The sequence below is a fragment of the Anomaloglossus baeobatrachus genome, chromosome 3, assembly GCF_048569485.1.
Source record: "Anomaloglossus baeobatrachus isolate aAnoBae1 chromosome 3, aAnoBae1.hap1, whole genome shotgun sequence".
NCBI lineage: Eukaryota > Metazoa > Chordata > Amphibia > Anura > Aromobatidae > Anomaloglossus > Anomaloglossus baeobatrachus.
The window spans coordinates 118677739-118691624 of record NC_134355.1 but is presented as its reverse complement, the minus strand read 5'-3'; the positions used below and the strand labels follow the sequence as shown (position 1 = coordinate 118691624).

The following is a 13886-nucleotide window of genomic DNA, read 5'->3' as shown; positions in this document are numbered from 1 at the left end:
TGGTGAGGTGTAGTACCCTGTGGTGACTGAAGCCTCAGGGGTGCCACATATCACTTAGATTACAGACAACCCCCCTTTAACCCACCACAAATGACCAGTGTTGTACAGAATCTCTGTTGTACTGAGAATTTATGTGCATCTTTCCTCTATATTTCAGGATTATTGAGCTGTGTCAGCAGTTCCCTCATGGAATCACCGATCAAGTTATCCAAAATGAGATGCCTCATATTGAAGCGAAGCAGAGAGCAATGGCCATTAACCGTTTGCTGTCTATTGTAAGTTGTATAAGGCTGTGTTCACACGGTGTGGTCGAAAAATAGTGGCAACATGCTGGGTGGCGTTGTTTGGAATTGGCAGCAACTATTATTGTTGAAGCAAATTTCACTATACAATCTGCATAAATTATTAAATAGATCTCTTACGCCTGATGAGGCTGATGTACTTGCTGTAAACACATTTTCTTAAAATTTCCCTGCCTTTTATTAAACTAATGCATTTAATGAATCCAGCCCTAGCTAGACTTAAAATGATCATTCTCTTTTGAAAGTTATACAATCATTGTACTATGGATTTTCAAATTAAATACAGTAAAATCATCAAATGTGAGTGTATTTTAAAGGGAATCTGTCGCAAAGTTTTTTTTACACTGTCTCTGAGAGCAGCATAATGTAGGGGCAGAGATCCTGATTCCAGCAATGTGTCACTTACTGGACTGCTTAGTGTAGTTTTGATAAAATCACTGATTAATCAGCAGTAGATTATCATTACAGGACTACTTGGCTTGCTGCAGGTAGTCCAGCATCTTCATGAGCTCTGTATAACTGCTAGATCTGCAGCAGTGAAAACAGTGATTTTGTTAAAATGACAGCAAACAGCTCAGTAAGTGACACATCGCTGGAATCAGGCTCTCTGTCTCTACATTATTCTGCTCTCAGATGGGAGAGCAAAAACCTGGTGACAGATTCCATTTAAATAAACTATTTAGACATTCATGTACTACACCCAGCCCCAATAAAAACTATATTTGTTCTATCTATTTTTACAATTTAGTTTTCTATGAAAAGTTTTATCAGACATATTAAATGATGGGGGTACTGTGCACCATTGGCTTGGCCGAGGGCTAAAGTGCACCTTTACACCCCATCTCACAGTCTTTTGAATCTCCTCTTAGGCCTCATTAACACATCTGTATTTTTGCTAAGTATTTCTATGCCAAAACCAGGAATGTCTCCAAAACGCAGAACAGGGGTCAATCTTTCACAGTGATGTAAAAATACTATTGGCGTGACTGAGGCCTTATATTGATTACCAGTGCTTACTTTGGAGCGCTGCCTGATCTGCATCCCCAGCCCTGCACACACTTACACTTCTGGGGCTGAGAGCAGACGGTGTCAGTGCACGCAGGTGCATTCTCATCCTGCTCCTGTGTATAGCGGCTGCTTGCTGCACACAACATCACAGAGCAGCGGATGGCCGATGCTGCTCGGAGAATGAGATGAAACCTCGCACATTGTCAGTGTCTGCATATTCCCATCCCCCTTTCCTGTCCGCATTGGTGGATTGCCGTGTGATCCTGTATGCAGCGAACGGCTCCTACACACAGGAGAATGCTGAGAATGCACCTGTGCGCACTGACACTGTCTGCTCCGGGCCCCAGGAGTGTCAGCATGTGCAGGGCTGAGGATTCAATTCAAGCAGTGCTTGGGCGGGTTATGCACATGGATGGACGATATCGTAGCAGACGTCTGCTGCAGCTAATAGGTAAGATCGGCTGTTCTCCAGTCCTGTTGTGACCGGGCGCGCTCCCGCGGTCACAGCGAGTTCTGAAGAAGCGAGGGTGCATGCGCCGCCCTCTCAGGCACAAGACTAGGTAATGCAGGCTTCAGAAACATGGCGCCGGAGATAAGCGCTATGCGCAGACGCCAACTCCGACGCCATGTTACTGAATATAAAAATTTGCATACAGCCAGAGAGAGGGAGGAACAGGCAGTGGGGGGGGCTGCACTGGCTTTACCTTATAGACGAAAATCCTGATGTTTGGTTCCCTTTAATTTGAGCTTTGCGAGTGACCGTCCCTTTACTAATACTGACTAAAAAAAATCTTTAATCTTTTAGGGTCAGTTGGATCTGCTTAGGAGCGGCACGGGCCTTTTGTATAGGCTGAAGGACATGCAAACTGCAAGGTGAGGATTATTGACGAGTCTATAGAAGACAGTAATCACTTGTGTAAAAAAAAAAATAAAAATATAAATTACACATATTGCAGTTTTAATGTTGGCCATAAGATCTCTGCCCAACCTGCAACATTACAGTAGATCACTTATTGGCCACTAATCCATTTACAATTGTTAGACCCCTTGTTCCATGCAACCAAATATTTCTTTAATTTGTTACTACAAATACTCAGATTGACAAAGATTAAGTTTAAAGGTCTTGTGCCAGCTGAGACTTACATGACATATCTATAGAACCCATAATGAATATAGTCCCATTGCCATAAATGTCATAATGGAAAAACCTCTTAAAAAAAAAAAAAGGTCCCATGTATCTGAAAGCGGCGTGCCACAGCCACAAAGCCTTTATGGTTCCACATGCCTTTCATAGAAGCAATGATAATACAGCATGTAATGGAACACTGACCCCATACATTTCTATGGGTGTTTGAAGATTTTTTCAAAGTGGTCAACCCTTTTCCACATATATACTCGTATGTTATATATATGTTTAATCACAGGATGGAGAGACATATTAATGATACGAAAATGATGAAGAAATGGAAACAATATTTTCAGAATAGCTCTATTTTTTCAGTTTTGAGTTTCAGCACCACGTGCAGAAATCCCAGCACTAACACACCTACACTGCTATCAATGAGGTTACTATTGGTTGACTGAAGGATGTAATGCCACGATGAATACATTTGGGTTCAGAAATCATCAAGAGCTGGCAGCTCCTGATCCTTTCCATCTTGTTGTAATTTCAATGTTGAGATGTGTGCTTGTAATTTAAACAATTTACTTTGATGATTTCCCCCATTCCTTTCTTCTTTGTAGCAAGATGAAAGGTTCTGATAACCAGGAAAAGTTGGTCTATCAGATTATTGAAGATGCTGGCAATAAAGGTACGTCTGTCACCATTCTGTTATTGGCCATGTTGTGATTTTCCCTTTTTGCGATGTACACTATGAAGAATTGAACTATTTGTCATTGATATTATTTGCTTTACACCGTGCATACCCTTGCTAGCAGTAGGACATCTTCACTTGTGCAGGAAAATACTAGCCAAATATCGGTATAGTATGTGAAGAACATTATTTAAATGTATTGGCAGAGGGTCTTCACTAAAAAAAACCCCAGAACAATAGAATTAAATCCGTTCTGTAATATAGATTTGTGAACGAGCCCTTAGGATGTCTTTGAAGAAGGTATTATTTTAGGCCAGGACTCCACAGTGACGTCTGTTATGAGTTTCCAGTTGAATGGCACCTGCAGACAGGAGCGCAGCGTGCGCATTCATATTCCTGCAGACAGGAGCGCGGCGTGCGCATTCATATTCCTGCAGACAGGAGCAAAGCGTGCACATTCGTATTCCTGCAGACAGGAGCGCAGGGTGCGCATTCATATTCCTGCAGACAGGAGCGCAGCATGCGCATTCATATTCCTGCAGACAGGAGCGAAGCGTGCACATTCATATTCCTGCAGACAGGAGCGAAGCGTGCACATTCATATTCCTGCAGACAGGAGCGCAGCATGCGCATTCATATTCCTGCAGACAGGAGCGCAGCGTGCACATTCATATTCCTGCAGACAGGAGCGAAGCGTGCACATTCATATTCCTGCAGACAGGAGCGCAGCATGCGCATTCATATTCCTGCAGACAGGAGCGCAGTGTGCGCATATTCCTGCAGACAGTAGCGCAGCGTGCGCATTCATATTCCTGCAGACAGTAGCGCAGCGTGCGCATTCATATTCCTGCAGACAGTAGCGCAGCGTGCACATTCATATTCCTGCAGACAGTAGCGCAGCGTGCGCATTCATATTCCTGCAGACAGTAGCGCAGCGTGCACATTCATATTCCTGCAGACAGTAGCGCAGCGTGCGCATTCATATTCCTGCAGACAGGAGCGCAGCGTGCGCATTCATATTCCTGCAGACAGGAGCGCAGCGTGCGCATTCATATTCCTGCAGACAGGAGCGCAGCGTGCGCATTCATATTCCTGCAGACAGGAGCGCAGCGTGCGCATTCATATTCCTGCAGACAGGAGCGCAGCGTGCGCATTCATATTCCTGCAGACAGGAGCGCAGCGTGCGCATTCATATTCCTGCAGACAGGAGCGCAGCGTGCGCATTCATATTCCTGCAGACAGGAGCGCAGCGTGCGCATTCATATTCCTGCAGACAGGAGCGCAGCGTGCGCATTCATATTCCTGCAGACAGGAGCGCAGCGTGCGCATTCATATTCCTGCAGACAGGAGCGCAGCGTGCGCATTCATATTCCTGCAGACAGGAGCGCAGCGTGCGCATTCATATTCCTGCAGACAGGAGCGCAGCGTGCGCATTCATATTCCTGCAGACAGGAGCGCAGCGTGCGCATTCATATTCCTGCAGACAGGAGCGCAGCGTGCGCATTCATATTCCTGCAGACAGGAGCGCAGCGTGCGCATTCATATTCCTGCAGACAGGAGCGCAGCGTGCGCATTCATATTCCTGCAGACAGGAGCGCAGCGTGCGCATTCATATTCCTGCAGACAGGAGCGCAGCGTGCGCATTCATATTCCTGCAGACAGGAGCGCAGCGTGCGCATTCATATTCCTGCGGACTACGCCTCGTGCGCCATTAGAAATATCCGCTACAAACACCTTGTTGAGATCCCGGGCCTGAAGGGTCAAACCTTTTATATTTGATGGGCAATCCCTAGGATAGACCAAAGATAGTAGATCGATCAAATTTAGGTGAATGGACCAACGCTGCAGTAACTTTCACAATCTCTACTAAAATATCGAACCAACCTTCAAGCCGATGTAAGCAATGAAGGGGCTGCAGTGTTCATGTGAGCGTAGAGACACTATCAATTAGCTGATCTAGGGGAGTGGACAGTGTAATGGCCCCCACCAGTCCAGTAGAGGTGCCCGGTCCCAATCACTGCTGATATGATGAAGTTAAGGGGGCTTTACACGCTACGATATTGTTAATGTTTTATCGTTGGGGTCACGTTGTTAGTAACGCATATCCGGCGTCAATAACGGTATTGCAGCGTGTAACACTTACCAGCGACCTTAAACATCCTCCAAAGTGGTGAAAATCGTTCACCATGGAGAGGTCGTTCTAAAACCAAAAATTGTTAATGGTTGTTTAAAGATGTTGTTCATCGCTCATGCGGCAGCACACATCGCCGTGTGTGGCACCGCAGGAGGGAGGAACCTCACCATACCTGCGTCCCGCCCGCAATGAAGGAAGGAGGTGGGCGGGATGTTACCTCCCGCTCATCTCCGCCCCTCCGCTTTGATTGGCCGGCCGCTTAGTGACATCGCCGTGACGCCGAACGCACCTCCCCCTTGAAGGAGGGATTGTTCGACAGTCACAGCGACAACACCGACCAGGTAAGTGCGTGTGACGCTGCCGTAGCGATAATGTTCGCTGCGGCAGCGATCACAAGATATCTCATGCACGACGGGGGTGGGTGCTTTTGCATACGATATCGCTAGCAATTGCTAGAAATATTGTAGCGTGTAAAGCCCGCTTTAGGCTCATCTGATGAGCAATGTAATGACTAACAAAAATGCAAAATACTTTATTCACCCAAAATGACATTGTCAGGGTCAGTCGGTAGGTAACTTCTCTTTAAATTGTTGTCCATTTTTTGTTGTCAAGTATAGACTACTCACAAAACATTAGGGGTATTTGGCTTTCTCGTCAAATTTCAGGATGATCCTAAAATGCCCTCTAACCATTTCAGCCGAACGTAATGTGACCTTCTCTAATCTTTTGGATTCGCAAGTACAGCTGTTCAATGTTTCAGTACTTTTTGCACAACTTGTTGTTCTCCTCTAAGAAGGAGCTTAATGGCAAATTCACAACAGATGTTCGATCCATGAATTGCTTAATAGATTTCAGGGTTCAATTAGAATTGATATTTACAGTCCTCCTCATCATACTGCTCACATTTGGACATCATGAGAACAAGAAGACACCAAACAAGTGGATCAACAGTACCTTGCCTTTGCAAGGCTTCAAGCAGGGTGTTCTCAGACAGAAATGGCGATTGATCTAAGGCTAGTTTCACACATCCGGCTTTTCTCCGGTTTGCCGGATTCGGCGTACACCAGTACAGTGTATACAGTACAATGGCAGCGCCGCAACTTCCGGGTCACATACTCCGGTCACATTGCAACATGTGACCGGCGCTTGTCGCGCTGCCATTGTACTGTATACACTCTACTGGCGTGCACCGAATCCGGCAAACCGGCGAAAAGCTGGATGTGTGAAACCAGCCTTAGAGTGTCATCAGCAGGTTGCAAGAAGGAAAACAGCACTTAGCATATAAGAATAGCACTCACTCCAGGCAGTAATAAAAAATACTTCAATTTCTCTGACGCCTCATTGGGGGACACAGGACCAAGGGTGTTATGCTGCCTATCCATAGGAGGACACTAAGTAGATGCAAAAGCATAGCTCCTCCTCTGCAGTATACACCCCCTGGCCGGGCCAGGCAAGCTCAGTTTTAGCTTAGTGTCTGTAGGAGGCACTTCCTTTCAAGGTTTGTTATTTTTTGAGGGCGACGGTTTCCTTTTGGGACCGATCTCCCACTACCATCAACGGGCGGGAACGTGGAATATCGCCTCCACTTTCCCCCTCTGCGACGCTGGATCCTGGGCTGGACGACGGGTTCCACAGACACCGATTTTCCAAAGCCCAGGGTAGAGGCCTGTGCCCCTATAGCCCAATTCCTCAGCCCCTCTCTGCAGGCTCTGAGTTGAATATGACACCGACACAGCAAGCTGACTCTGCTATTTTCACTGCCTGGAAAGAAGTGTTTTAAGGTGAGATCTCCCCTGACTGGTTTCCCAGACAAAGGGAGAAAAGACGCTGCAGGGAAGGCTCCCAGGACATTTACAGTATTTATTATGTGCAAGGAGCAAGGATCCTGCACACACAGTGTTAACTTTCTCTAGCTTGCTGGCTGGAGGAGGGGGAAGTTCTGCTGTTTGCAGAAAGTCTTGCAAATAATTTCCTGGTGGCAGGGGGGAGGGCCCAGGGCTCAGGGACTGTTTATTATCTGCTCTGTTTATTTGCTTTAGCAGAAAAGCCGGCTGATAACCACTGGTGACAAGCTGTGTGCTGACTGTAGGGAGAGGGAGGAAAACTCAGAAGCTCCCTTCCCGCCGTTTTTTTTTACTACCCACAGCAGGGGGGCACACTGACTCATCTTCCCGCTCTTTTAACGCTAATCCCCGCCCCCCCCGCGGGCGCGATAAGCCCCGCCCCCCAGGAAAGCGTGCGAAGATCTTCATAGAGCTTAATCCTTCCTGAGGACAGGGCCATCGGCTGATTCTGGTGAGGTGCTTGCTTCAATTGTAGTTCTGCTGAGCATTGCTCCCCCTCCTGGCATACTCCTATTAGGAACATGCAGAAATCTAAGGGCACTAAGAGTACTAAGGCCCACATAGTCTATTATTCAGCCTGCACTGCCTGCCACGCTGAGCTACCACGTAAACACACCTCTTCTCTCTGTGAGTCCTGTGCCCCTATAGCCCCCCCAAGACCCCCCTGCCACCACCGCCGCAACCGGCAGCCCAGATCCTAGGGCCCCCAGCCCACCGGAATGGGCACAGTTTCTGTCCCAATCTTGGAAAAACTGTCACAGAACCTGGTTCTGGCTATGCAATGTCGTCCTCCACACCCTTCTGGGTCCCTGGACGAAACGCAGCCTGAGGATACCCCTATGGAGGATCCTTCTGAGGTAATCCGGGCACATGCTTCACTGGCTGCAGGGATCAGGAAAAGAGCACACGGCCGGGTGTCTCCAGCGGGCTCTCCCTTGGGAGCACACATGGCAGGCTCTCCCACACGCTCCACGGCTATTGACGAGCTGGTGGAGGGAGAATGCTGTTTGTACCAGGAGGATTCCTTGGTTTCATCACCCCCAGATGATCAAACTGCAATAGACTCCCTTATAGCAGCAATCAACCAAACTCTGCATGTGGAGGATCCCCCATCCTCTACCACTGACCATGCGGTCTCCTTTAAGAGGGCAAGGAAACCCCATAAGGTTTTCGCTGATCACCCAGAGTTTCAGGATATCCTCACAAAGCAAAGGGAGAAGCCTGACAGGTGCTTCGGTAACCGAAAACTCATGGAGTCCCGGTACCCTTTTGCCTCACCTGCCCCTAAGGGCTGGGCCGATTTGCCCTCGGTCGACCCCCCCCGGTCTCCCGCCTTACCACAAAGACGCTCCTGTCTTTACCCGATGGTTCTTCCATCAAGGACCCGACAGACAGACAGGTGGAGCACCTCGCCCGCTCTGCTTTTGAGGCTGCGGGTTCCTCCCTCTCGCCCTCCTTTGCCTCTGTGTGGGCCGCAAAGGCGATCTCGGTCTGGGCAGACTCCCTTAACACTTCGCTTGAGGAAGCCCAGTTCACTCATACCTTCACAGATGTAACAGCTCAAATTGCCGCTGCGGCGGAGTACCTCATCCAGGCCTCCATGGACGCTGCTACTTGTGCAGCGTTTGCCGCCGCAAATACCATAGCCATCCGTAGAGCTCTCTAGCTCCGACAATAGAAGCTATAGTAGGAGAGAAAAGGCGCAATAGGGTCTTACCCGATTTACAGGGCAGAGGGAAAGGGTTAAAACACACTCACCTGGCTGGGTTGTGCCAGTCACAACCCCTTAGAGAACGTGGATGAGTGCTTTAGTGGTTCAGCAGCGGCCCCGTGTCTGAGCAAAGGATATCAAAGTGTAGACTGGAGGAAAAACGGGTTTAAAAACCGCGCTAGGAAACCACGAGCAAGGATGTAAATGAATATTTTTCTTTTATTTAGATAATTCCAACGCGTTTCGGAGACCCATCTGTCTCCTTCCTCAGGGAAAAAGAATCTTACAGTCAATGAGGAGTTGTCCTTATAAAACAACATACAGACAAAAGGAAAAAAAAAAAAAAAAAAAAAAAGGGAGGGGGCTGTAACCAATCTTGACGTCATCACTCCATGTTCATTTTTTTTTTTTTTCTTCTCTCTATAGTTTTAAATCACACACCGCTATTTTCAATCGTATCACACATATTTACATACTTTTCTCTCTTCTTATATATATTACATGCTGCTATTTTCAGATCGCATTACACATTTTTATATGTTCACATCATATAGATTTTTTCATGGACACATACACACATTTTTTAGTTGCTTTTTCCCTTTTCTTTTTTTTTTTTTTTTTTTTTTGAGCTTTCACTCACACATCTAGCAGCCTAAATGTAGCAATGACAGAGCAACATCACACAAGTGCCCACACACAGACTCATTCACTTGCATACGTTCCAGATAGGGGACAGTAGTAAAATGATATTTTTGCACATAATTTATATATATACATACATGCACATTTTCAGTTTTCTCACTTTCCAAAAAAAAAAAAAACAAAAAAACAAAAAAAAAAAAAAAACACAGACAAATTATTGGGTAAATAAGATACTCATTTATTTATCTTTTCACATTTAGAGCACTTTAAATATTTGTTTTAATATGTGAAGTTTATATCATGATGCAGCTTTTCTCCACGTGGAAATGAGTCATCACTCTGCAGCACATGGAGTGATGACGTCAAGATTGGTTACAGCCCCCTCCCTTTTTTTTTTTTTTTTTTTTTTTTCCTTTTGTCTGTATGTTGTTTTATAAGGACAACTCCTCATTGACTGTAAGATTCTTTTTCCCTGAGGAAGGAGACAGATGGGTCTCCGAAACGCGTTGGAATTATCTAAATAAAAGAAAAATATTCATTTACATCCTTGCTCGTGGTTTCCTAGCGCGTTTTTTAAACCCGTTTTTCCTCCAGTCTACACTTTGATATCCTTAGCTCCGACAATAGCGAGCGGACTCTGCCTCCAAGAAGTCTCTCACGGGCCTTCCCTTTTTTCCAGACCGATTGTTTGGCGAACGTCTGGACAAGCTCATTTCTGACGCCACGGGAGGAAAGAGTACCTCCCTCCCCCAGCTGAAGTCCAGGACATCCTTCCCCAGACATCCACAGTCCTCGTTCCGCTCCTTTCGGAACTCATTTGGTTGGTCAACATCCCGTGCTGTCCCCGCCACCAGCCGCGGACTACGCAGGGACCGACCTTCTCAGCTCTCCCCGAAACCCACTTCGTCATGGCAGCCTAGACCGAAACAGTCCAGGACTAGGGAGACTCGGCCACGACGTTTTCTCCCCTCATGACTCCTTCGGCGTCCCGGAAGACACACTCATTGTAGGAGGTCGACTGCGGCTCTTTCAACACATCCGGGCTGCCGCCTCAGACGACAAATGGGTGCGAGACCTTGTGTCTTCCGGTTACCACATAGAATTTCGGACCCAACCCCCGAGTCGGTTCTTTCTCTCAAACCCCCCAAAGACTCGAAAACGACGCAAAGCTTTTTTCTCAGCAATCCACTCGCTCCAAACAGTAGGAGTGATAATACCTGTCCCAGACGACGAGAAGTTCGGGGGTTTTTATTCCAACCTCTTTGTGGTCCCCAAAAAGGATGGGTCAGTTCGACCCATCCTGGACCTCAAACACCTAAACAAACATGCACGTACGGAGATTCAGAATGGAGTCCCTAAGGTCCATTATTGCATCCATGGTCGAAGGGGAATTCCTCGCCTCCATAGACATCAAGGACGCGTACCTGCACATACCCATCGCCCCAGATCACCAAAAGTTCCTCCGCTTCGCAATTCAGGACTCCCACTTTCAATTTGTAGCTCTACCCTTCGGCCTGACCACGGACGCCAGCCTCCTAGGCTGGGGAGCAGTGTACCGGCACCACACTGCCCAAGGACGTTGGACGCCCCAGGAGTCTTTCCTTCCCATCAACATCCTGGAACTCTGCGCGATCTTCCTCGCGCTCAGAGCGTTCTGCCCTCTGCTAGCGGGTCGTCAGATTCGAGTCCAATCGGACAATGCGACAGCTGTAGCCTATATCAATCGGCAGGGGGGCACCCGCAGCAAAGCGGCTTATCTCGAGGCCCACAAGATCCTCAGCTGGGCCGAATCGACGGGATCAGTGATATCAGCGGTACACATACCGGGTGTAGACAACTGGGCAGCAGACTTTCTGAGTCGCCAAGGCCTGGCTGCCAGAGAATGGTCTCTCCACCCAGATGTGTTTCTACACATCTGCACTCGCTGGGGCACACCAGACGTGGACCTAATGGCCTCAAGGTTGAATGCAAAGGTACCCGCGTTCATAGCCAGGTCACGCGACGCGACCCGCAGTCCATCGGCGCGGATGCTCTAGTCTGCTCCTGGCACCACTTCCGCCTGCCTTACATATTTCCACTTCTACCCTGCTGCCGCGGGTAATCAGCAAGATCAAGGCAGAGGGAGTCCCGGTGATACTGATAGCACCGGACTGGCCAGGCGCGCCTGGTACGCCGACTTAGTACAAATGCTCACAGACACACCGTGGCGCCTTCCAGACATCCCAGACTTGCTGACCCAAGGGCCCATTTCCCATCAGAACTCCAGAGCCCTGAAGCTGACGGCATGGCCATTGAGACCTGGGTATTAACAAGAGCGGGATTCTCCCCCGCGGTTATTGCCACCATGATCAGCGCCCGAAAGCCTGCTTCATCCCGCATTTACCACCGTACGTGGAAAATCTTCCTTTCATGGTGCAGGGAAACGAACGTCCAGCCTATGCCTCTGGCCATCCCCAGAATTCTCGACTTTCTACAGTCTGGATTGCAAGCGGGGTTGGCTCTCAGTTCCCTTAAAGGGCAGGTCTCAGCGCTCTCAATCTTCTACCAATGCCGCCTGGCTCAAAAACCGCAAGTCAAGACCTTCCTCCAGGGCGTTTCCCATCTAGTTCCCCCGTACAAACGGCCGCTGGAACCATGGGACCTCAACCTCGTTCTGGACGGTCTCCAGAGGTCTCCCTTTGAACCCCTCAAGGAATCCTCCCTTGCTCTTCTGTCCTGGAAGGTAACATTCTTAGTGGCAATTACGTCCATCAGACGAGTTTCGGAGCTGGCAGCACTCTCTTGCCGCCAGCCTTTTCTGATCTTTCACCAGGACAAGGTGGTTCTGCGCCCCCTTCCGAATTTCCTTCCAAAGGTTCTTACCCCGTTTCATTTGAACGAGGACATTGTCCTGCCTTCCTTTTGTCCACACCCGGTTCATAGGGTGGAAAGGTCTCTGCATTCGTTAGACCTCGTCAGAGCTCTCAGATATTACATATCCAGGGCAGCCCCCTTTAGTAAAACGGACTCTTTGTTCGTCATTCCTGAGGGGCCTAAGAAGGGACAGGCAGCTTCAAAGGCGACGCTGGCTTGCTGGATTCACTCTGATCCAGGAAGTCTACCACTTGCAACTCAAGCCCATTCCTAGTGGGCTGCGGGCTCATTCCACGCGACCAGTTGGCGCTTCGTGGGCCATTCGGCATCAGGCTTCAGTGGAACAAGTGTGTAAGGCTGCGACCTGGTCTAGCCTACTTACGTTTTCAAAGCATTACTGAGTCCATACCCAGGTTTCAACTGAGGCAAATCTGGGTAGGAAAATTCTGCAAACGGCAGTAGAGCACCTCTCTCAGTAGGCGCTCCAGGCTGTCTGGGACTGGTTCCTAGTCCTTGGATTGTATTGTCTTCTTTTATGTTTCCCACCTATGTACTGCTTTAGGACGTCCCATGGTCCTGTGTCCCCCAATGAGGCGTCAGAGAAAAATGGATTTTTGTGTACTCACCTTAAAATCGTTTTCTCTTAGCCATCATTGGGGGACACAGCACCCACCCTGTTGCCCTGTTGGGCCTTGGTTCTCTCAGTACCTTATTTGGTTATGACTCTTTTTTTTTTTTTTCTCATGTTCCTCTGTTGAGGTAAGTTTTTACTGTTTTTTTCTCCTACTGCTTGTGTACTAAAACTGAGCTTGCCTGGCCCGGCCAGGGGGTGTATACTGCAGAGGAGGAGCTATGCTTTTGCATCTACTTAGTGTCCTCCTATGGATAGGCAGTATAATACCCATGGTCCTGTGTCCCCCAATGATGGCTAAGAGAAAACGATTTTACGGTGAGTACACAAAAATCCATTTTTTATTAGTAAACCACATAAAAAACCCACATAAAGACACACACATGTATATAAAAACAGACGATACCAAGTCCATGCATATAAAGTGCCAATCATGCAGAAGATAAATGAGGAGAATAATATCAACAGTATTTAACAGGATTACACAGATGCCAAAGCCATACAAGTAGAACTATGATGGAATCTACATAGACAAAATCATCATATAATATGTGGCATACAGGAAACCACTCATGATCAATCAAGCAGGTTGCAACAGAGATACTGAGAGACTGGAAGAGTCACAGAAAGGGAGAGAAGTGGACGTCCTTTAGCCATTTTCCACACTGATAACTGCTTTATTGTGAACAATGCCCTTTGGAACCTGATGATGAATGCCACACAACTTCAGGCAAATTTAAGGGAGGTGAGAGCCCCCTTAAGGGGGCTTTACACGCAACGACATCGCTAACGAGATGTCGTTGGGATCACGGAATTCGTGACGCACATCTGGCCTTGTTAGTGATGTCGTTGCATGTGAAACGCACGAACGACCGTTAACGATCAAAATTACTGACCTAATCGTTGATCGTTGACAAGTCGTTCTAATCCCAATTATCGTTGCTGTT

The 13886-nt window shown here is 47.8% G+C and overlaps 1 protein-coding gene across 1 annotated transcript in view; it reads left to right on the top strand.

The window, feature by feature from the left end:
* Positions 1-13886, top strand: part of POLR3F (RNA polymerase III subunit F) — a 47950-nt gene that overhangs the window by 6516 nt on the left and 27548 nt on the right. The window contains exons 2-4 of the mRNA XM_075338105.1: positions 158-275; positions 2116-2183; positions 3054-3121. Of these exons, the coding sequence (XP_075194220.1) occupies positions 158-275; positions 2116-2183; positions 3054-3121 (254 nt within the window). The remainder of the gene's footprint in view (positions 1-157; positions 276-2115; positions 2184-3053; positions 3122-13886) is intronic.